General features: G+C 42.4%; 1 protein-coding gene across 3 annotated transcripts in view; it reads left to right on the top strand.

Annotated features, from left to right (window-relative positions):
* The first annotated feature begins 15,009 nt into the window (after positions 1 to 15,009).
* Positions 15,010 to 25,423, top strand: part of PMFBP1 (polyamine modulated factor 1 binding protein 1) — a 48,138-nt gene continuing 37,724 nt past the window's right edge. For 2 of the 3 annotated variants that reach the window (XM_061387777.1, XM_061387779.1), the window contains exons 1-3: positions 15,010 to 15,542; positions 16,976 to 17,047; positions 23,825 to 23,980. In XM_061387777.1, the coding sequence (XP_061243761.1) occupies positions 15,519 to 15,542; positions 16,976 to 17,047; positions 23,825 to 23,980 (252 nt within the window). In that variant the 5' untranslated portion in view covers positions 15,010 to 15,518. Of the gene's footprint in view, positions 15,543 to 16,105; positions 16,193 to 16,975; positions 17,048 to 23,824; positions 23,981 to 25,423 lie in introns of those variants that run through there. The other variant, XM_061387778.1, reaches the window with a different exon arrangement.

The following is a 25,423-nucleotide window of genomic DNA, read 5'->3' on the forward strand; positions in this document are numbered from 1 at the left end:
TCTCAGGAAATGCTTCAGGTTGAGGTTTGGCAAGAAGAGATTCCGCACCTCAATCTTACTTGTCTCTGATGCTTCCTCCCCACTCCCCACCCCCCTCCTCATTCTGCTTTTCCCCCTTCTCTGATCCTTAGCCAAGAATCACTGTCTTCCCTTCCTTTCCCTTTACTCTCTCTCTCCCCTCTTCCCTTTACTATAAAACTTCTAGAAAAACATTCACACCACTCTCCTCCAGGAACTCCGCATCAACTACAGCATTCATTTCAGTCCCCTGTTCTACCAACAGTGCTCGCAAAGTCATCGATGGCCTCCTTATCTCTAAAACAATGGCCAGGTTCTCCTCATCCTACTTGGACTTCTCTCTCTGCCCTCCCATTGGAAAGGTCCTTCTGGGAGTTCTCTTTCTGTAGGCTCCTTCTCAGCCCTCCCCACCACTTCCCCTTTCTCTTCCCATCCCTCTAAGATTGGGACCCACACCCCAACCACATCCCCTCTTATCCTGTTAGTGACCACGAGGGTTCTCCTTGAATGCCATATGTAGTCACCCGTCAGTAACCCTGGATAAGTTTGTCCCTTTGCCTGAAAGGCTAAGCCTGAAATTCTCATCTCACCCATTCTCTCTTTTTTTAAAAATAGGTAAGTTCAATGTACCAGGACATAGAAGCAACCTCAATGTCTATTAATATCAACAAAGAAACAGATAAAGAAGATGTGGCACATATATACAATGGAATATTATTCAGCCATAAAAAGGAATGGAATTGTGCCATTTGCAGAGATGTGGATGGACCTAGCATCTGTCATACAGAGTGAAGTAAGTCAAAAAGAGAAAACAAATATCACCTATTCCTCTTTTCTCCTTCTGCTCAATCCCACTTGTCTTCCAGGGACCACAGCATGTGGTAGCTAGGGACTTTGAAACCAGATGATGAGAGTTCAAATCCTAATTCTGCATTGACAAGATGTGTGACCTTGTTACTCAACCTTAACCTCTCTGTGCCCCAACTATAGAATGAAGGCAATGATCGTACCTGCCACCAAAGATTGCTATGAGAATTAATGAGTTAATATTTGTAAAGTTCTTAGAGTGGGTGTCATTGTAAGTCCCGTAGATGTTTAAGAAGGGAAAAAGTCAACTCTCAAAGTATTTTGCAAATGTCCATGCTTTTAATCATCTCTTATTAGTTGAATTATAACCATATATTATGTTTTTAGATAAGTGTTTTCCCAGTATACTCTGTGCTCCCTTGGTCAGGGACTTTGTCCCTGTCTCTTCTGTATTCCAACCTGGCATGTGGCAATTCTCTGGAAGCATTTGTTAAGTGAGAGGAAGTTCAGAAGAGATAGGTTCACCATGGCTACTCCATCTTAACAGCAAATCAGAGAGCATGAGCCTAGAATTTCCTTGGGAGGTATTTTGGCAAGAAATGAGGTTGGGGTACTATTAGGCACCAGCACTTTCCATTCCTGCAATTTCTTCAGTCCAGTAAACTGATCAGGTGACAGGAGTCATAATGGTGCCAAGCCCAATTAATCTAAACCAGAATGGCACACACTGTACCTTTCTGTATCACATCAGTTGAGTTTTATTTTCCATTCTTCATACCTGTTTCCTTCTCTGTATGTAGCTAATGAGCTTTACATTTAAAACATGAAAGGCCCATAAAACATAAAAATCACAAATCAACAGTGCTTTGTTCAAGAATATCCTATTTAAGCAAGAAACTTTCCCAAGCAATGCAGTCAATTCAGCCACCAGGTGCCAGGTGGCAATGGGTGCTGTGAGGGGAGGGCTGGGAAGAATATAAGAGAAAGCTGTATTCCCTTCCCTTGGGTGTAGGGGCTCACAAAGCCGTAAACCATCCCCCTCCTAGGCAAGCATCTTAAGAAATCAAAGCTATCCCCATACCTTACTAATGCATCTGTACCTTTAATTAGCCCAATCGAGCATATAACTCAGTAGAAATCTCTCACCTTTTTTGCTCCTTTCAACTAATTTCTGAACATTTCATTTTCTAGTAAGCTTTCACAGCATAACAAGCAGTAATGAAATGACCGATATTAACCCATTGTTAGATTAAGCACAGTACATCATTGTCAGATAGCATTCCATAGTACTGAGCCTTGAAATGGGTCCTATCCTATGATGAAAACATTTGGTATTTGTCTAATGAGACCATTCTTGTACCTACAAAGGAAAAAAAAAAAAAAGACATTGTATTAAAACATTTCATGTTAACAACAGCCTGTTCAGCACTTTCTGCTCCCAGCCACATCTAAGGGTGAAGCAGGTTTCTCAATATTAAATGCTGCAGTTGGGCCCATATTCTTAGCGAGCTGTCTGATTGGCTAGTCCCCAAATATAACTTAAATTGGCTTAAAATAGAACAATCACATGCTAACCCGGTAGCATTAGCAACTCTATTAACAGCCAATTTCACATCCACACCAGAGGGAGTAAAAGGTAATTTGCTCATTATCAACACCCTCTGGCAGTGGAAGGAAATGACTGTTCATCAAAAAGTATTTTCCTATATAACAATAGCAGCGCCCATATGTAACCACCTCACTCTCCCTTCCCTCCAAGACTCCATCACTGGAGAACAGCTACAGAAAAAGGACTTTGAAATGTAAATGAGTTTGAAATACGTAGTCTACTGTCCCCACCCAATTCTAAAACCAGCCCTACCTTCATCTCATCTCAACAACCTTTTAGGGCTACAACTGAGATGTTGGACACATAATTCTATAGGGCACAGGGCAGATCCAACTGCAGCAGAAATTGTTTAGATTGGAAAGGTTTCCAAGTCCCCACAACCTGACTAGTACCTAAGACTTCTTTGAGCAAACCGTTCAATGTGGACAGATCTTGGAGCCCATTGTAACCAGATCTAACCTGTAGACTCATCTAGTAATTGAAGCAAATGAACCATTCAGAAATAGGTATCATCCCTTTGGGGTGATTTTAAATCTCACCCACCACCTATCTTTCTTTAGTAAGTATTTCTTTTTTTTTTTTTTTTTTTATTTTTAAACTTTACATAATTGTATTAGTTTTGCCAGATATCAAAATGAATCCACCAAAGGTATACATGTGCTCCCCATCCTGAACCCTCCTCCCTCCTCCCTCCCCATACCATCCCTCTGGGTCGTCCCAGTGCACTAGCCCCAAGCATCCAGTATCGTGCATCGAACCTGGACTGGCATCTCGTTTCATACATGATATTTCACATGTTTCAATGTCATTCTCCCAAATCTTCCCACCCTCTCCCTCTCCCTCTCCCACAGAGTCCATAAGACTGTTCTATACATCAGTGTCTCTTTTGCTGTCTCGTACACAGGGTTATTGTTACCATCTTTCTAAATTCCATATATATGCGTTAGTATACTGTATTGGTGTTTTTCCTTCTGGCTTACTTCACTCTGTATAATAGGCTCCAGTTTCATCCACCTCATTAGAACTGATTCAAATGTATTCTTTTTAATGGCTGAGTAATACTCCATTGTGTATATGTACCACAGCTTTCTTATCCATTCATCTGCTGATGGACATCTAGGTTGCTTCCATGTCCTGGCTATTATAAACAGTGCTGCGATGAACATTGGGGAACACGTGTCTCTTTCCCTTCTGGTTTCCTCAGTGTGTATGCCCAGCAGTGGGATTGCTGGATCATAAGGCAGTTCTATTCCCAGTTTTTTAAGGAATCTCCACTGTGTTCTCCATAGTGGCTGTACTAGTTTGCATTCCCACCAACAGTGTAAGACAGTTAGTAAGTATTTCTTCAGAATGAAGTTCTTTTGTTTGCTTGCTTTTAATTACTATTCAGGAAACTTCAGCATGATGTGTTTGTGTATTTGGATATAATATTGTACTAGTATAGTGAAAAACTAAAGACACAGATTTCTTGCCTGTTACTCTACTCAGCTGGTTAACTTTATTTGAAAATCGTCATCTCCTAATTCCTGTCTAGCTCTCTGGGCCTTCTCCTCTTCTTCCTGCCTCTGCTACCCTGTCTCCTTACACACAGAAGCCAGGCTAAACTGCCTGGAGCAACTCTTGCAGTGTCACTTCCCAGCTCAAAAACCTTCAATGGCTCCCTAGTGCCTCTAGATAAATCCCAGACTCTACATCCTAGCATCGAAAGCTTGTCACAAACCTGCCTCTCCTTGCTTTTCTGGCTCTCATTGGAAATTCTCATTATTCCCCAATACCTTAGAATACAACTCATCTTCCCCTATCAGAATCAAAGTCAAGATCAAATGCAGTCATCTCCATGGTCTTTCTTGATTGTTCCAGTGAAAAGTGAACCACTGTACCTCTGAACTGCTATAAAATTTTTGGACACTTTGCCTCTTCATAGTGAATTATGGGGGGTTACCCCAGAACTTGAAAATGAGAAAAAGATATATTATGAATCTAGAGTCCCCTGAGAGAGACAGAATAGCTTCCATATCTGCAAAACCAGACTGTACCAGAATAGACTATTTAAAGAAAGAGATTATCAATCTTGTGATGCATAAAGGGAGGAGGGAGCATTGTCACAGAGGGAATGATGCCTGGACCCTCCTAGTGATGTCCAAGAGACAGAAGGCCTTGGCCAACAGATGCTAATACTAGCTCCATTGGTAACACCTTTGCTATCTGATATGGTTTTATGATGCCATCGTTGCCAGCTGCCAGTCAACCCTGGACTCTTTAGATACCCCTTAGTCCTGATTCTGTCAACCAAAATCCTTCTGGGTTTTTCATGTTGGTCTTCCTATATATAGAAAGAACATGCGCTGGTCGCATGGACTGAGAATATTCTAGCTCCTGTGACAGTGATTTCTCACTGTATATTAGTTAGTTGGCTAATCATTCTTTTAATTAATGTTATATCTACTATAAGAAAGAAATGGCAAACCACTCCAGTATTCTTACCTGGAGAATTCCATGGACAGAGGAGCCTGCCAGGCTACAGTCCATGGAGTTTCAGAGTCAGACATGACTGAGCGAATAACACGCACAATGTGTCAGGTATTTATCTACTCATTTGAGATAAGATGGTGAACAAGGCCATACAGTCCTTCAATCTAATGCATTTGCATTCTAAAGCAGGGGTCCCCCCAGGGCCACAGACCAGTACCAGTCGGTCAGTGGTCTATTAGAAACCGGGCCACACAACAGGAGATGAGCAAGTGGGAGAAACCAGAGTCATCCCCACCCCACTTCCGGTCCGTGGAGAAATTTTCTTCCACAAAACCGCTCCCTGGTGCCTAAAAGGTTGGGGACTGCTGGTCTTGAGGGAGATACAGACAAGTATGCCCACAGTCCTACAAGGTGCGGTGCCTCGTTAGAAATGTTCAGGAACCCAGGTGGGAGCACACGCTTGGAGAAAGAATCCAGGCTCCAGGAGCCAGATAAGCCTTTGTAGAGAAAATAATATTTACCTGAATCCTGAGGCATCAGCTGGAGTTAGCCCAAAGATGATAGGAGGAGGGAAATGGAATGATGCACATAAGCACAGACATCATGAAAAAGATTCAGGGTATGTCTGAGAAACTGAACATAGTTCAGTGGAGCTAGAGTGGGGAATGTGAATAAGGGCAGGGAGGAGGGCCAGGAGAGCAGCACACAGATCAAGGAGGGCCCATAAACCATTTTAAGAGTCTGTCCTCTATCATGAGAGCAATGCAGAATTATTGAAAGGTTTTAAGCAAGTAAATGCCATGATCATATCGCTGGTTGCTGGAGGAGCGGGCAGTGTCATTGGAGATGAAGAAAAGAGGACCGATAGAAGATTTATTTAGAAGATACAATAGGCAGGACTTGGTGAGTAAAGAGATAAAGGGACTAGGAGTGGAAGTGAGCAAGAGAGAGAGGAAGACGGAAGAATCAAGACGGTGCTCGCATTTCTGAGCTTGAACAAATAGAGTGGGTGGTTGTGCCTTTCAATGAGGCAGCATGTGACAGCGATTAAGAGCACAAACTCAGAGCTGGGCTACCTGGGTTTGAATCCTGGCTTTACCACTGTTTCATGTGGGGCTATTTATTTTTCTCATCTATGATGAAGATAACCAGAGTACCTGTATCATAGAGTTGTTATTTGGATTACATGGGTTAATACTGACATGTTCAGAACAATGCCTTGCAGGTAATAAATGTTATACGTGTTTGTTATATAACCAAAATAGATGACAAAGGAGGAGTAGCAGGTTTGGAATAACGGATTATGAATTTCATTTTGGAGATTCTGAACTGCATAAATCTGTGGAGCAATCAAGAATAGATCTCTAGTAGGCAATTGCATACATAGATCTGGAGCTGCAAATGGGATCTGTGCTGGGGATTTTGTTCTGGACTATCTTCATACGAATAGTAACTAAAAACAGTTACCTTTAAGTCTTGGCTCTTCTTCCAAGCCTGTGTTCTCCCCACCTCCTTCCCTTGAACATCCCTAACAAGAAAAGAAAAGGGTAGAAAGTAACAGACAAAGAGAAACCTGGCCCAATGCCTTTCCACGTTTTGGAATCAGTTGGCTGCATTATGTATTCAAATGTTTAAACCTTTAACTTGCTGATACGAAGAATCATAGAGAAGGAGAAGCTGCAGAACAAGTCTGCACACTGTGTGAGGCCCCTTGCAGGAGAGAAGTGGACTGTTCTATGGAACCACTATCCTGGTAGTTATATTTGTCTTTGTTCATTTCTGCTTCACCTGATGCATACTGGGTTCTTGGCACTTTTTAATTACTGAATACATTAATATTTGTATTTTTCTATTTCTCTTTTTTTCATCCACTGAGAGGGACTTTTTCTGCTATCACCTAACCTCTTGATTATTTAAAGTGACTGAGGTATATCTCTTTTCCCCTAGGAGATCTTTCAGATATGCCAGTGACTGTAAGAAGAACAGGTCTGGTTTAAAGTATGGGCATATAAGAGGCAGGAAGGGACTCCAGGAAAAGCTTCTGTTTATAGGATAATCAGTAAGAATCATTTCTTTTATCTATGGCTATAAACATTTGCATAACTAAACTTACCACAAAAATTATATTATCTAAAGCTAATACATGTTGACATGCTATCATTTTTCTATGCTTCTATATTAGATTTAGCCAGTGCTTTATTTCAAATAAAATTTTAATTCATTACAGAATTTAGCATGATAATCATCGATAAGAATAACAAGTCTTTTATAATAAAAGCCAGCATTCACATGTTCATAGCAGTTCATCTTTGCAGTCTGAATAACTTTTCATCCCACAAACCGGCACCAGCTATGTGATAGTCTTTTGAGCCCTTGGGTTGGCTTTTTCAAGTGAAGTTAAGGAACTGGATTGTCAGAAGTCTTCAGCTTCTCACACCATAATTAAGGCTTCAGTCCATCAGTTCTCTCTCTCTCTTGAAACAGAAAGACCAAATTTGGAAGTCAGTCTAAAGACTAGAATATCCATGTGAATATCTGCACACTGTATTATTTACCTATGGCAGAAAAGAAAAGATGCAATACAGAAATTTTTATAATGGGAGGGAAAGGTTGCTCCTGGGTAAATCATTTGAGGAAAATCAAAATTGAACTTCAACTCAATTTCTCCCTCATATGAATAATGGGATTAAGGGAAGGAGAGAGAACAGACCAGAGAACATCAGTGATGCCAAATGAGGAATCCAGGTGCGTCAGAGGCATGCCCATGCTGGGCTAAAGGCAGGCAACCCAGTAAAGCAGCATTCAGAATCTTTCTAGGGGAAAAGATATTTGAGAGCATTGTGGAAAATGAAATTTGCGAAGCGGTGAGGAAAAGCAATAGGTAGCCAAAAACTTTAATCTAAAAAAAAAATAAAAAGAAATTGTAAAAAGCAGCGACAAAATGGAGAAGTGCAGTGTACCCCACAACCCAAGCTATCTTCAAATAAAATTCATTTCCATAAAGGGTCCTGACCGTTCCTAACTTTTGTAAAAGTCACACCCACATGCTGTAATGCACAGTAATCTTTTAATTTTCCCCTTCATTTTGGGGACAAAAATCCCCTTTGACGCCTCCTTGTGATGGAACTGAGGGAGAGCCACCAGCGTTCACCCGGGGCCTGGTGGCCTTCCTGCCTCATTGCCACCCGCGCAGTTGATGTGCTCCTAGTTACACAGCGCCAGACTGCTGCTGCCTTCCGTCAATCCGTTTAGCCGAAGGCCTCTGATTTGTTCACATTTACTACAACACATACAGAGGGCTGGAGGATTTTTTTTTTTTTTTTTTTTACTATTGATCTGGTGCTTTAAGAGGGGAAAAAATCTCCTTGGCTGTCTAAACACTATTGATCCCTGCTTGGGAGTCGCAGCAGAAGTGTAGAAAGGGCGTGGATGAATTGAAATTTCATTTCCGACAACTTGTTCCTGTTATTTTTACCCTTTTGGACGGGGAGAAACACGTTGCTGCGGCTTCAGTCAATGTGGTCGATAGCTCCACTGAGAAACTCAACACGGCTTCTGCCAGAGGTTTGGCAATGAGACATGATGTTGGATTTAGAGTGTATGAAGCTAAAGGATGTTGGCGAAAAGCGCGAGGTCTTAACAGCAACTGGAGGCAGAAAACTAGCTTTGGGCTCGCAGTGACCTAACAGGCTTTGGAAAAAAAGGATTATGGGCACTTATGACACTGCCATTTGGGAAAGGCCCTGAGTAGCCACACCAGAAGCTTCACCAGGTTACAGAGTCCTCACTTCTGACTCTTGGGTGGCTGTATGTTACAAGCAGAGAAGAAACACTCTCTAGCTGAAGCTAAATCTCGGGCTTCAAAGAAGAGCATTGGGTTGAGCTCTTCCAGGAGGTTGTCTGTGAACTGTCCAGGAAAGAACAATATGAAAACCACAGCTGCAGACCCACAAGGAACCCGTGGATGACGCCGGGCTCCCTAGGGCACGCATCTACAGCCCGCGGCCTCAGGACACACACCCAGCCTGGAGCACACTGAGTAGAGGTGGTTTGGTGCCAACAGCACCAGCTTTGTTCTTTTATGAGATGTTCAAAGAACACAGGAGAGAACCAGGCTCCTTCTTTCTAATGGCAACATCTGGCGTTTATGCAGCCATGCACCTTTGATCGTTAAGGATCCCGAAACCCTTAACAACTTGCTGTAGTGCTAATGTGGCCAGAGCAACGAGCCAAGTTCTTCCCACACCCGTTCACTTCTCTCCGTTTTGCAGTGTACAGAACCATTCTCCATTCTAGGAGGAGAGTCAGTTTGGATCCCAACCAAACACCTCTTTCATTTGTCACTTTTTTGCAGAGTTTGTCCAGTACTGCCTCCTGCCTGTTTTCATCTAGAAGTATTTTATCACTGTTCTTATTATCAACAGTACTTTATTTACATTTCTAATTACTTTACAGGCCCATTTCTGCCCCTATCTCCATCCCTCCCATTCCAGAGAAAGACGAAAATTTTCTCCTCCCCTGGGAGCCAAGAATCTGCATTGCCGATGAGGTTGCAAATTCAGACACAATAAACAGAATTAAGAAAAACTGAGCTGGCATTTGACAGAAATTGTAAAATGACACTCAGAAATGTTGCTCTTGTGGAAATTACTGATATTAAAATATAAATCAGTGTCTTGTGTTTCCCGAAGCACCAGGGGCTCTATTAGGTTATGCAGTTTGATTGCTGAGCTGAACCTAAGAGACTTGGCAGTTCAGTGCTGAAGTTATACCAAAGAATTTAACCCCTCTCCTGCTGGAGAGCAGGCACTCAGGCAAATGCTCGTGAATCATAGCATCTCCAAGAGGCCTGGGCTTTTCGACTGAATCATTTGAAACCTGCAAGAAGGTGGAGGGGGTTAACATGAGGAGAGAAGGTAAAGGAATTGTGGAAAATCCTTTCTCGAGATAAGAATCTTATTGTATGATATCAGGAAGAAAGCAGCAAAGGGCAACTCAAGAAGCAGATTCTATGAAATTTTTTATTAGTTATAACGGGGAAATAGTAACTCAGGAGACACCAACATAACCAAATGACCAAGGTCAATATCATCGGTAATAAGATATACTGATGGTGTGTAAGAGGCTAACAACTGGGGACGCTGAGGAAAGGGTATATAGCAACTCTCTGTACTATGTCTGCAACTTTTCTGAAAATCTAGCTTTATTTCAAAGAGGTCTGTGTGTTCCTGTTTTTTTCACCAGAGTTGACCACTGCTACCTTTGTGGAGAGATAAAGCAAATCACAAATAGCCTAATAAAGGCAGATTTTGTTGCCTTTAAAAAGTGAATAGTTAAGGACTTCCCTGGTGGCCCAGTGGCTATTAATCTGCTTTCCAGTGCAAGGGACACGGATTCAATCCCTGGTTGGGGAACTAAGATCCCACATGCCAGGGGGCAAGTGCCAAGCCCGAGCTCTCTAGAATCTGCGCACCGCAACTAAGACCTAATGCAGGCAGATAAGTGAATATTTTTTTAAGTGAACAGATTAAGTGCCACAGGAGCCTGAGGGGTTACCTACCTGGCAAGGCTGCTATGAGAATTGTTGTTCTTTATGTTTGGTACAGTGCCTCACATATAGTAGCTGCCACACAAGTGTTGATAAGTGCATGTGGTTGGAAAGAAGATGACAGAAATGGCTACTGAGTTGTGTCTTGAAAGTGTGTGTATTTTGGACAGACAGAAAGAAGATGCCTCATATTTGAAAAAGAAAAATACTGAGAAATCAGGTGGGAGAGTTTTCAGTATGTCAGTTTATCCTAAGGGTAACCAAGATTAGATGGAGTATGTGCTTCAAAAGAGGATATTTTACTAAATGGCATGGGAATAATGATGGTGGCAGTAGGAGGACTAAGTATGTTGCTCCCTTCCCCACCCTGGATCTTTGTACTCCATACATCAAGTGGAAAAAGAGAAAGAGTGAAACAAAGAGACTGTATCAAGAGAAAACCAAGTCAAGGAAGAGAAAGGAACATTTGAGAAAAATGTTCATGGGGTCAAAGAGTTGGTCCACAATGAAACACAGGTTCCAAAATGTAGAAGCAGCTAGTGGAGGTGCTATAAACGGAGAGTGAGTTGTAAAGAGGTCTCTTGAAGAGGACTGTAATTAAGGGTACTTTATCCTTTTGCATTAGATTTAACTGCTTAAAAATAGAAAAAATCCAAAACAACCATGACTAAAGATAGAAGTCACTTAAATGATAGAAATTTCTCCAGTAAAGAGGTCTCTTGAAGAGGACTGTAATTAAGGGTACTTTATCCTTTTGCATTAGATTTAACTGCTTAAAAATAGAAAAAAATCCAAAACAACCATGACTAAAGATAGAAGTCACTTAAATGATAGAAATTTCTCCAGTGGTTAGGGCTCTGTGATTCCACTGCAATAGGAGCAGTTTCGATCTCTGGTTGAAACACTAAGATCTCACATGCCGCGAGATGTGATGATAAATAAATACATAAATAAATTTAAAGTTGCTCTTTCTCTGTCTCCAGGGCTGGCATGGTGGTTCCATACCATCAAAGACCTAGGTTCTACGTCTATGAGCATCACATCATATCCCAGATGGTTGCTGGAGCACCAGCCCCTAAATCATCATTCCAAACAACCGGAAAGGAAGAAGGAACAAAAAGCTGTACACTACTCTTTAGGATTTCCAGGAAGTCCCCACAATATTTCATCTTACATCTTATTGGCCAAAACTTAGACATATAGCCATGCTTGGCTACCAGAGAGGCTGGGATAGGTAGTCTTTTGGATGAGTACATAGACACCCTGATAAAGGTTCTGTTACAATGAAAGATTTATAGTATGGATATTGGAACAGACAACTGACAGCCTCTGTGAGAAGAGCTAGCTGTAGGGAGAGATTTTCACCTGTAGCAATGAGTCTGATAAATCCTGGGACCCCTTCTCTTGTTCCTTCAAGACCCTTGTTTCTTCAGCCATTCCAAAGTCTCCTTTAGAAGACCCAACTGGCCCTTCTTCCTCTCCAGAATAGCCTCAGTCATTGGGTTGGACTAGTCAGTAACCTTGGTGTCAGGTTCCTGTCACTAAGTCCTGGCACAGAATCCCCAACCTAAGCAAAACCATCCCCTTCTCCCACCTCTGCTTCTCAGATATGCACTACATGACCAGAGATTATTTTCTTTTTGAACTGGATTTTGATCCAAAGAAGTAGATCGTTCATGCCAGGCCTCCACACATGTCTATGTCTATGAGCTCTTGGCAGAAGCAATTTATTGTACAAGGGGCATCCTGTCAATTCATGGTGTTCACGTATTTGTAAACTGGAAGGAATATTGAACATCATTTCAATAATTAATACCCCTAGGAGTCGTCACCCTTTTATATTGGTGTGTGCGTGCGTGCTAGTCACTTCAGTCATGTCTGACTCTTTATGACCCTATGGACCATAGCCCGCCAGGTTCCTCTGTCCATGGGATTCTCCTGGCAAGAATACTGAAGTGTGTAGCCATTCCCTTCTCCAAGGGATTTCCCCGACCCAGGGATCAAACCCATGTCTCTTATGTCTCCTGCATTGGTAGATGGGTTCTTTACCACTAGTTTTTATTGGTTCAGTTCAGTTCAGTTCAGTCGCTCAGTTGTGTCCGACTCTTCGCAACCCCATGAATCGCAGCATGCCTGGCCTCCCTGTCCATCACCAACTCCCGGAGTTCACTCAGACTCACGTCCATCAAGTCAGTGATGCCATCCAGCCATCTCATCCCCTTCTCCTCCTGCCCCCAATCCCTCCCAGCATCAGAGCCTTTTCCAATGAGTCAACTCTTCGCATGAGGTGGCCAAAGTACTGGAGTTTCAGCTTCAGCATCATTCCCTCCAAAGAAATCCCAGGGCTGGTCTCCTTCAGAATGGACTGGTTGGATCTTCTTGCAGTCCAAGGGACTCTCAAGAGTCTTCTCCATCACCACAGTTCAAAAGCATCAATTCTTTGGCACTCAGCCTTCTTCACAGGTGGAAAGACTCATGGCTAAGTGTAGGTAAACATGTTAAGTTTGATTAACCCCAAAGGATAGATTTAACTTTAAACTAAATAGTATCTCTTTCTGTGAAAACCCAGAAATGTGTTTTAAATTAAAAAAATAGATTCTTGATATTCTTCCATCTAGGTCATGAAGGAAAAGTAACAGACAGTGTTGCTTTAAGGCCAGTAGTTCATCCATATGCCCAAGCTGTGAGCAGTTTCATGGGGAGTCAGCACCAGTAATCTGTGTTGATGGCATGTGTGTAACCTCACGAAGATATTGATAGATGGTGTAAGAAGTACTAACGTGTGTTTCCCATCCTGCCCCCACTCAACCTGTGTTTCATTGAACTTATTCACTTAGACCTTTTTCCTTCCTCTCCCCACAAGGTAACAAGGACTCTCTGAATTAATAAAGAGGAAAGAGAGGAGAATATGAACATAAGTTAGAGAATTTGACCCAGGTAAGATCAGTATAATTGTCAAAAATTGAGAAAACAATAGAACCCCAGATGGATTTAGCAGTCCAGGGGCAGAAATGTTGATGCATACCAGGAGTGGGGTAACAGGGAAGTGAGTGAACAAGATCTTAAAATCCTATCCCTTTCCTCTCAACTGACCTTTCTAGAGAATGGTGGAAATGATGATGGTATAATGATGGTAGAGCAGGTCCAAGAGAAGAGAGCCTGAGACCAGTCTCACATGTGTGTGTGTCTTTCTGCATTAGCAGCTTCCTCAGAGGAAGAAAAAGGCCCAGAAAGCTACAGTAAGAAGATGAAGTCTCTGCAGCCTGATGACCAGCACATAGACATCTGGGAACACTCCAGCTGCGAGAGACACCCTTGACCAGGGACCAGAGCAACCAGGACCCCAGAACTGAGGCACACTCTGGAGAGACCTAAATAGGTGGAAGGAATCATGAACTGCTTCATTTTTTATCTGAAAAATGATGGCTATTTCTCAGAAATAACTAAGATTCCATTTTCTGCCATTTGGTATAAATGGAATCTAACAAAGAGATTGAGTAATACAAAAATAGTTACTTTTTCTTTGCACACTTGAGTTCATACTGCTACCCTAGTCACTGATGTGATGACTAGATGTAATATAAGTGTTTCTTGAGAATCTGTAAAGTGCTCTGTGTGGGGGCTGAGGCCAACTTCAGAGGCACAAAACATCACTAGATCCCCTGCCCAAGTTTTTGTCTTTTGTTTTTTGTGGTCCCAACTGTCACCAAGAAAAAGCCTGCTAGAAAAGCAGATGGCAGAACTTTCGAATACACAAAGAATAGTTCCCTGGGGAGACACAACAGAACTGGAGATGCCAGTGGAGGAGATGAGGCACAAGGATGTGAAGGTCTCAACAGTGAGGCCGGAGACAATAGCACAGGTGTAGAATCAAGAGTTTGAGAAGAGAGGGGACCTTCAAGTCCTGTGCCCAGAGATCAGTACCATGGATCAGGTGGGGAGCCCCTCCCTCTGGGATGAATTCTCTCCTCTACAAAATATTTGTCCAGCCACACTAGACACACACTCCTCAGAAGGCATTGTGAAGGTTCCTGTGATCATTTTATGAAGCAGCTGAGGCTGCCCCACAGTACTCTTCCTTACCCATCTGGCACACATTACTGTCAAATGCTTCCAAACTTACTGTATAACCCTTCCCTTTTTTTTCATCATAAACACTTCCAAATTGCCCACTTCTATTGTTAATGACTCACAGGACTCCCATATTTCCTTCATGGAACACAGTTCAGCTCTCTATTTTTCCTCTAATTTATTTTACTTAGTAAATATATTTCCATGCAAATATGAGAGCCTGTGCCTGCCACTTTTCCTTCCAAATGCTCTTGGCCCTTGCAATGGTAGCTGTGGAACTCCATAGTAGATGAAACGATCATGAATTAGACAATCATTTTTCTGTCTCTGGGACAAGATTTCATTTTATTTAAGAATCATCTCCTGACGATCCAGGAAGTCAGCTTCTGTTGTTAGTCACTCAGTTGTCAGCCTCTAGAGGAATATTATTCTCAAGGATATGTTTACTCCACTACAACCTTTGTGTGATGCTTGGGCTGCGTTCACGATTCCTGTTAAAGAAGAATGTCCATCAAGGTAGAATCAAAACAGTAAACTTTAGAGCTAGGAAAGAAAGCCATCGTTCAGTACAACTCCTCAGTTCAGAGAGGGAGAATGAAGGCTTGGAGAGATGAGTGCTTTTCCATAGGCTGCTCCTTGACTTAGGTGCTGAACTAGGTTTAGCAGCTTCCTGGCATAGAGACCTGTTCAGTGTTCTTTTAGGCCATGCTATTTTTAATCTTCTTGGCTGTATAACAGTGTAGAGTAAATGTTTATGTCCCTTCAAAACTCATGTGTTGAAATCCTAACCATCAAGGTGATAGTATTAGGAGGTGGGAGCCTTTGGGAGGTGATTACATCATGAAGATGGAGCTGTCATGAATGGGATTAGTGCCCTTATAAAAGAGACCCCAGGAGTCTCCCTTGTCCCTTCTGCCATGCGAATTTACAGCAAAAAAAAAGAAACAGCCATCTCTGAAGTGGGTCCTCACCTAATCTCCTAGCACCTTGATCATGAACTTCTCAACCTCCAGAACTGTGAGAAAAAAGTTTTTCTGTTCTTTATAAGATATGCAGTCTGTGATATTTTGTTACAGCAGCCCAGTCAACTAAGATATCTTGCATTGAAGTGATTTGTAACATTCACCAATATTTCCTCTTGAGGCTAAAGGAAGAAAGTGGGCATAGCCATAGGACTTGTTTTGGCCAATGAAATGTGAGCAGAAGTGAAGTGTGTCACTTCCACTTTAAGAACCTGTGTGTGATTCACCTAATTCCCTTTCTGCTGCCATGGCAACAGGCAGCATACTAGATGATAGAGGTTCTACTAGCTGAGGACAATAAAGAGCAGAGCCCCAGCTGACTCATAAAGGACATGTAGCACAAGTGAAAAATAAACCTTCATGGTTTTATATCACTGAGATTTGTGGATTATTTGTTACTGCGGAATCACCTAGCCCCTCCCTACTGGGTAAGCCAGATGGACATCACCATTCCCATGATGCATCTCTCTGCATGAAGCCGTAAGAGGGTAAACAATGCAGCACATCAGAATACAACCCCATAAAACATTCCAAATTCTCACCAACATTCTTTCTTCCTCTTGGCTTATATTAGGGGTGCGGTATGTGGTTCATTACAAAGAATGAGTATTTTGATAGCTTCTCATTCTTGCAACTATTCTGCAGGTAAGTGCCTGATGGAAACTTCCTCTAGTCTTAGAGTTTAAAACATAATGAATTAGATTATTTCAATAATAAGTGCAGTGCATTATGACCTCACATGCATCATCCTATACTTACACACACATATGTGCAAATATCTGTGGTTTTCCTTGAGGCTTTTTATTTGGATAATTCTCAGCACTTTCCAAGTTTCCTAGCTTTACAACCGCCAATATAACAGTAACTTGACACTGCAAAAAAAAATCACATCATCAGATATTTCCAAATTAATAAGTAGAAATTAATGGAAGGGAAGATCCCCATGGAGTAGTAAGAGAGCCTGTCTGACCTTGGGTAAGTCACTTAGCCTCTCTGGGCTTCCATTTCCTCCTCTGTAAAGTGGAGACAGAAATCCCAGGGTTATGATGAGAATGAAGCTGATATGCGTGCACATCCCAACTGGTTCATAATTAGTACCTAATATTAACTATATTTGAGCCGTAGAATATTTAGAAACCTAGAAAGTAAAATCATTTCAGACCTTTTACTTTCCAAGAAGGATGAGTTCAGAAACTATCTAGCCTACCAACTGGTGATTTTTGGGGAAAGATGTAAAACCACGGTCCTGTCTTCCTAGCAAAGGCTTTAACACACTTTCGAAAACACAAACAGATGGAGAGGCAAGTAGGTATTGCCAACAGTTCAGAAATTTTTCCAGACTCCCTGCTGAGAGCGCATATCCAGGTGGGAAAATCTTTAAAGGGCCAAATTTATGCTTTTCCATCTTAAATTCTTGGACTTTTTCAGGTTTATAACAAAGCTCAGAAAATGCTAAAACTTAAAGGAGAATTGAGAGGTACCAAGGAAATGAAAGATGAGGTAAGTCTTCTTACTCCTCTGTATAAAGGAATAGAGTTGATTGAACCTTTGTTACAAGGGACATCTTTTCAAATTTCATGATTCAAAATTCCTATAATAAGCATCCTCAAATCTCAGACAGAGTTGGGCAGCAGAGCATACATAACATATAAGAGCCCAGACTTGAGTTAGGTGGGTCTGGGTCCATATCTAATAGCAGTGTGATATTGGGCATTTTACTTAACCTCTCTGAGCTTCCTTTGCCTTACCTAGAAAATATGAATAATGAGCACTTATTTCCAAGGCTCACTGTGAGGATTAAGTAAGATACCACATGTAAAAAACCAGTGCTTGGGACTTAAGCACTTATTAAATATTATTGCCAACATTTTCTCTTTATCTGGACTGATATGGAAACAGAGTGCTCTGCTGAGTTTAATATTTCAGTCAAACTGTGTTTATGTTTTCCCTGACTTGTTCCAGAAAGGACTTAAGGGGGATGTTTTTGTTACTGTAGGGCTGTCCCACATGACATATGCTTTCTAACAGACCTCCTACCTAGAGGTAAGCAGTTTCCAAAAGAGGTGTTTCAACTCCTTTCCTGCTAGATTACTAGTGGGAGCCCTTCAGGATTCACTGAAAGTTCTGCAGGAAGAAAAAGGGTCTGATATGGCTTTTCTAGAAGGGCATTTCTTCATTCACTTGTTATCTTTGGAACACTTCACTGTGCCAGGCATTGCTCTAAGGCCTAGGGATGAAGCAGTGAACAAAATAGACAAAGATCCCTATTCTTGTGGAGCTTACTCTCTAGGGAAATAATTTCTCCAAGGATATGTTGGAGGAAATTATATGCCAATGAGAATTGGCCTATAGTCCATAGGTGGTGGATCTCTGACATAGGCCATGTGTATCCTAAGCCATATACTTATACAGGGTGTCAGTTTTTAAAGAATTTAAGACACAATAAAATATACTCAGTCTTCACTATATGAACATAATTGGATCCAAAATTTTTACTCACAGGCTAAACCTTGGGTAAGTGCCCATTAATTCCCATCTTAAGTAAATAAAAACTGTAATGTTTTTATAGATGGAAAAGTAAACTCAGGAATCAAGTTAGTAATATCAATAGCAATGTTTGGAATTACTATAGATAACTTTAAACTCTTTTACTGTAGAAGTAAACTATAAAAATTCCTGTAGCAATGTTAACTTTTAAGATTTCATGCTTTTAAAAACATAACTCTGACTACAAACTGATATGTTTTGAATGGTAGTGAGGCCTAAGGATGGTTTTCCATTGTTTATTGAAGACCTTTCTTTATCCTCACAAAAATAATTTCCCAGATAATAACTTTATGGTATTGTTGGTGGACTCCAGAATTACTCTGGAAACTGCCATCCAAGCTTTATCGTTCAAGTTCCAAATCCTGGGAAATGCTGCCATCTTGAATCTTTGTAATGCTCCTGGGGCCTGAGTGTGCTACTGAATCACAAGCTTCAGTTTAACATCAGCCCCCCCGGAAAATAAGCGTAAGACTCTCTGTCAATACTTTTTAAAAAATCTTTTGTTTAGTTCTATGTTTTGGTTGTGCCTAGTCTTTGTTGCTGCACAGGCCTTTCTCTAGTTGCAGCAAGCGGAGTTGGGGGCCACTCTCTAGCTGTGGTGCACAAGTTTTTCTCTGTGGTGGCTTCCCTTATTTCAGAGCACGAGCGCTAGGGCACTCAGGCTTCAGTAGTTGCTGCATGTGGGCTCAGTAGTTGAGGTGCATGGGCTTAAGTTGCCCCAAGGCATAGGAATCTTCCCGGACCAGGGGTCAAACTTGTGTCCCCTGCATTGGCAGGCAGATTCTTAACCACTGGACCACCAGGCAAGTCCTGTCAATACTTTTGAAGCCTAGAGCAAAATTTCATATCATCTTTTGAAATATAGTTCAAGAAGGCATGTTCTTTGAAAAAAGACTCACTTAATCAATACAGAAAATTTGCTTCAGTAAGTAACCTATTTTCTAATAACTATCATGAATATAGTAGCAACTGCAGCATCAGCACTCATCACTTTGCCTGGTTGGTAGCTGCTGCTGCTATCACAGGCCTTCAAACAAAGTGATCAGTTTCCAACTCCTTATAAGCAAAACTGGGTACAGGCAAACTTCATTTTATTGAGCTTCACTTGATTGCACTCTGTAGATATTATATTTTTTACAAATTGAAGATTTGTGGCAACCCTATATCAAGCAAGTCTATCAACGCCATTTTTTTTCAATAGCATTTGCTCACTTTGTGTCCCTGTGTCCCATTTTGGCTTTTGGGCAATATTTCAAACTGCTCATTGTTATATTTGTTATGGTGATCTGTGATCAGTGATCTTTGTTACTTTTGCGAAAAGATTGCAATTCGCTAAAGGTTCAGATGATGGTTAGCATTTTTTAGCAATAAATTATTTTTAAATTAAGGTATTGCAGCCATGAAATTAAGACACTTACTCCTTGGAAGGAAATTTATGACCAACCTAGATAGTATATTGAAAAGCAGAGATATTACTTTGCCAACAATGGTCCATCTAGTCAAGGCTATGGTTTTTCCAGTGGTCAGGTATGGATGTGAGAGTTGGACTGTGAAGAAAGCTGAGCGCCGAAGAATTGATGCTTTTGAACTGTGGTGTTGGAGAAGACTCTTGAGAGTCCCCTGGACTGCAAGGAGATCCAACCAGTCCATCCTAAAGGAGATCAGTCCTGGGTGTTCATTGGAAGGACTGATGCTGAAGCTGAAGCTCCAATACCTTGGCCACTTCATGCGAAGAGTTGACTCATTGGAAAAGACCCTGATGCTGGGAGGGATTGGGGGCAGGAGGAGAAGGGGACGACAGAGGATGAGATGGCTGGATGGCATCACCAACTCAAAGGACGTGAGTCTGAGTGAACTCTGGGAGTTGGTGATGGACAGGGAGGCCTAGCATGCTGTGATGCATGGGGTCGAAAAGAGTCGGACATGACTGAGCGACTGAACTGAACTGAACTGATATACTTTTTTAAATACAATGTTTTTGCAAACTTAATAGACTACAGAATATTGTAAACATAACTTCTATATGCACTGAGAAACCAAAAAATTTGTGTGACTTGATTTACTGTGATATTTACTTTATCTCGGTGGTCTGGAACCATGCCCACAGTATCTTCAAGGTTTGCCTGTATCTAAGTATGTGGTTTATGTACGTGAAACCCATTTAGCAGTGGAGGCTTGTAATTTCGGATTGTTCATGACTTCATATTTAGAGCAGGATCAGATGGCGCCTGAGGGTCAGCGTTAGACTCTCAGTTCATCTCGTGTCCCAGTACTGGTTACAGAGCTCTGATTGATGAAATGTCAGATTAAATCAGTTTCTACTGCATATTGATACTCAAAAGGCATCTGCCTGGAATTTAGCGTTCATAAAGTAGATAGGATTAGAAATAGTGTACAGTGACCTCTGTGCATGATATTAGCAAGAAATTAAGTTTACTGAAACCTCAGAAACACTGGCCTTTATAGAGTTCTGAGGTGAGCACAGCCCCTTCTTACAACCACTTACAGTAAAAAATAATACATGGTTCATGGAAATCACCTTAGTGCTCTCCCAGCATTTTCACTCTTATTCTGGTGAATCAAAACCCTTGTGTAATTTGGCCATTAGGAGTGAATGGTTAGGTTCTGATTTCCAAAGCAAATTTCATGTGACGTTCAGCAAAATGCCTTTGTTATTCAACTGGTTTAGGGCATCCTCAAAGAAGGGATTATTTATTCCAAACTTCTTGTTTTATGAACAAAGAAATTGCCTCAGAGACTCTGAGTCAGTGCTGCTGCTGCTGCTGCTGCTGCTAAGTCGCTTCAGTCGTGTCCGACTCTGTGCGACCCCATAGACGGCAGCCCGCCAGGCTCCACCATCCCTGGGATTCTCCAGGCAAGAACACTAGAGTGGGTTACCATTTCCTTCTCCAATGCATGAAAGTGAAAAGTGAAAGTGAAGTCACTCAGTCATGTCCGACTCTTAGCGACCCCATGGACTGCAGCCCACCAGGCTCCTCCGTCCATGGGATTTTCCAGGCAAGAGTACTGGAGTGGGGTGCCACTGAGTCAGTGCTAATGTCCAAATCAGATGAGATCGTGTACATTCTGAAGCCCTGGTGGTGCAACAGAATTGGGCTAGCCGGCCTTCTTCTCAGAGGACATCTAAAACTAGAAGGAGTGGGGGTTTTTTAATTGGCCTGAGAGGGTATTGAGCTTTAACATGGAGAAGCTCAAGTTGTATATCACTGGTACTTTGTTGGTGAGTCCTCGGTGTGCCCAGCTTCATACACAACAATCTGTTGACATGGTCCTCACCTAAGGATGCATATATTCAGCATCCAGGCAAGAGTATAGGGCATGTGGCACTTTCATAAAGCAAGCATTGTATGTTCACCTAATCTGCTCATAAATGCCAAAGAGAGAGTCCTGTAGCAATAGGGAATCCCTAGGCTCCCCACCCCCAAATCCCCAATGAGTCTCCATACGTATTCCCAGTAAGGAAGCCATGAGAAAAGGGCTTTTAAAAGCACTAGAATCAAACTGCTGTTCCTTGTCAGATCAAGGATTTTGTTTTCTAGTTAGAGAACAGTGTCTGTACACCTTTTTTTTTTTTTTTAGCTGCTGTACACATATTCTCTTAAGAGAGTCCCTGGTAATTGTCTTAATGGTAATTACATGCTTGGGGCAGTTGACATCCACTGTTATTTTTCTGAAAGTGGGGAACAAGGGACAGGAGCTGGAGAGGAAGAAGGAGAGTTTTGAGATAATGAAATCCTTTTAATGACACAGCCACGCCGTTAACCTAATTAAACTGTAAAGTGGTAAAAAAAAAAAAAAATGTTCAGGTACTAAATGGAAATGATGGAATAAATCAGCTGAGACAGCAGCACTTCTGGGAAACCTTCTGAATTCCGAATACTCTGACATTGAGGTGTCCGATTCTCGTGGTTATTTCTGCCCCCTCCCACCCCACCCCCAGCCTTGTGCAGAGGTCTCTTAAACTGACCTGTCCAGCAAGGCTTGATTTATGATGTCCATATCAGGTCTCCAGCTCCCCCTGGGAGTATGCCTTATAAAGCTCATATATTTAAGAAGTCAGCGCAATCAGTGGGACGTGGTGGTGGAGCACCGGCTGCAGGGCCAGGAGAGCTGAACTCTCCTCTGCTAACCACCTATGGGACCTTGGACACTATCACTTGGACCACTTTGCCATTTCTGGGCATTCATGGCTTCTGTGTGCTTTTGCACCTACAACTCTCTTAGAAGAATTGCCCTTGGGCATTTGGGGTCACTTTACTCCCAAGAGCAGAAAGCTGGAAGTCCTTGGGAGCTTACACTCCACGAGGCAGCCCTTAACCATTGGCTGGCCGATGCTGAGGCTGACAGCCCGGCTTTCATTGCATCTAATTAGGACGGGCTCTAAGGTGTTACTTAGACTCTGGAGTTCCCTGTGGAATTAGGCTGAAGCCATTCCCACAAAACTTTGTCTGAAACTGTGCCCTTCCTTAGTTTCCTTCTCTTCCCTGTCCTGCTTCCCCCATCTACTTGCTGATTTCTCTTGGGATTGTTTTCTTTAACAGATGCCAGGAATCCTCACCTAAGAGCTTGCTCTGATAATTTACACAAGCAGGCACCTACTATAAAAGCACCAGCCTCAGTTCCAACATCTAAGACTCGGAGATGGAGGTGCCTGTCCTCAGGAGTATCACGAAGAGTTTGCACAGTGATAGGACTAAACCACTGGACAGGTTCACAGAGGGCTGCTTGCTAATATCTTTTCACACCGTTGTCACCCACAACACTGGGAGTGGAAGGTGGCATCCTATATGACAGAGTCCCCACCTCCTTCCCACGGCTGTACGCCCCAACCCCACCCAAGCTACTGTGCCCCACATTCTCTATTTTGATCTTGATCACTAATTTCCATCTGACCTAGCAGTAATTAACAAGTCTTCTTCACTTATAATCAAGGACAGGGATCTTATGCAATCAGTCCAGGGATTTTACATTTATTCCCATTGATACATGTCTCCAAAGAAAAGCACAAGGTTTATAGGTGTAAAAAGTGTAAAGTGTGAGTCGCTCAGTCGTGGCCAACTCATTGCAACTCCATGACTGTAGACTGCCAGGCTCCTTTGTCCGTGGGATTGTCCAGGCAAGAATACTGGAGTGGGTTGCCATGTCCTTCTCCAGGAGATCCTCCTGACCCAGGGATCGAACCCTGGTCTCCTGTATTGCAGGCAGATTCTGTACTATCTGAGCCACCAGAGAAACCCAAGTTTGTAGGTGAGGGAAGACTTTAGTTTAGTGGGTAGAAGGGAAAGTGAAGAGACTTTGCAGAAGCCACATCAACTCCAGCACTGATTCACTAGAGTCTTGACAAGTCCATTTGACATCTCACTAGTTCATCTCATCAGTGGCAGAGCCATTAATATTATAGATAGCTCACCAGGTGCCTGAAATTGTTCTAGGCACTGACTTTCTCTTGAAAGCAAGGGAAATGTCTATGATGCCCCCACAGCAGTGGGTGAAGATTAATTAATGTAAATAAGTAATTGTCTGAATAATGCAGAGCACTCAGACACCTCGCAAATGGATACTGTGTAAACATTACACAGAATAAGTAATAACAGTGAAGGGTTGATGGACAAATTTCCAGCAAATTTAAAGTCTCTGTCAACCAGTGAACGAAAGTAAGCATTTTCTTGATAGTTCATAATTGATGCTTTTGTTTTTCTGACTGCCGAGGTGGGGGAGAGAGACAGAGACGTAAGCAGTCTGAACAGCAAGCTCTTGAGCCTGCAAGCTGACATCAAGAATCTACACAATGTCTGCAAGAGACAGGGGAAGACCTTGCAGGAGAATCAGCTCTGTGTGGAGGAGGCCATGATGAACAGCAGCCACGTAAGGGATTCACTGTCCACTTCCCACCTCTGCTCCCTCTGTTTCCACTTCTGCCTCCTTGGGTAGGAGAAATAATAGAAAGTTCTCCCACTGGTCATTCAAGAGCACTTACTGAGCAAACAATGAGAGAGAACTAAACACACACACACACACACACACACACACACACAGATGCCATCCCTGCCCTGAGGACTTTTCAGTCTAGCTATCTTATCTCCAAGGTCATTTACATCTGAGCTCTTTTCTTTACCTGGTCTTTCACACTGAATTAGCACCTGAGGTCCATTGCCCTTAAAAAAAAAACAAAAAGCCAGATCATAGTTATGTAGTTATGTAAAGAGAATAGCATCTCTGAGTGGATTTTACTTTATTTATTTTTTGGCCAAGTCTTGTGGCATGTGGAATCTTCGTTTCCCAACCAGAGATTAAACCTGTACCCCCTGCCTTGGGAGTGTGGAGTCTTAACCATTGGACTGCTAGGGAAGTCTCTTAATGGATTTTGGACAAACTTCTACATCACCCATGAAAATAGTAGCCATTCCACCTGCTCTGAGGTGTCACTTCCTGTCAGTGCAGCCGGAGCTCTTTATTGCCATACCTGCAGCCTCTGCATATAAGCTTTACTTTTGGATACAGGAGCCCAGTCACAGGACAAGCTGAAGTGCAGAAGAATTAATGCCCCTAGAAGCAGCCCTAAACCAATGACTGATGGGGAGAGGGCTGATTAGCAACCCGTCTCCCTTACTCTATTTCACTGGAGATAACTCCAGGCACGTTCTTTGCTCCTCCTGGAGTTCCTCAAGGGGGCCCAGTACCAGGTGCTCACAGTGGCAACTGGGTTGGCCTCCTTTCACAGTATCCTTCCCTGCTTTGTTCATTTCCCCACTCCCGTACCTGAGTTTCCTAAAATTACCTTCCACACAAGCTACTTACTCGATGCCTGGTTCTTTGTCATAGGACTTGCTTCCAGAGGTGCCCAAGCCACGATACTCGGTAACACTTGTCCTGAACCTGTGTGAGCAGGAGGATCTCCTGGCATGATCATCTTTCTTGAGACTCTGATTTTGAACTAACCTCCTAGGCAACTCATCAGCTGAGGCAACTTCACTTCATTCTGAGGTTTTTTCTTTTTGGAAACTCCAGCTCTAAGCTCTTTAAACCAGTCTCTAAATTTATGCACACAAGCTGGGAAGCCAGCTGGGAGATGTTTTCCCAGAGTTTCCTAAACACTTTGGGTTTCCAAGACTTCCTAACTTGCAGTCGTCATTTCTACTTGGGGACTTGAGTTATTGGCGAACATGAGGCAGGTACTGGTTGCACAGATCTGTTGCCAGGCCTCCAAGTTAGCCTCCTAGGTGCAGTCAAGGATCTGGCCTCTCCTAACTGAGAGAGTTAGAATTAGAGTTAATTAGAACTCTGTTAAGAGTTCTCCCAGGACTTACT

Source organism: Bos javanicus, chromosome 18, assembly GCF_032452875.1.
Source record: "Bos javanicus breed banteng chromosome 18, ARS-OSU_banteng_1.0, whole genome shotgun sequence".
NCBI lineage: Eukaryota > Metazoa > Chordata > Mammalia > Artiodactyla > Bovidae > Bos > Bos javanicus.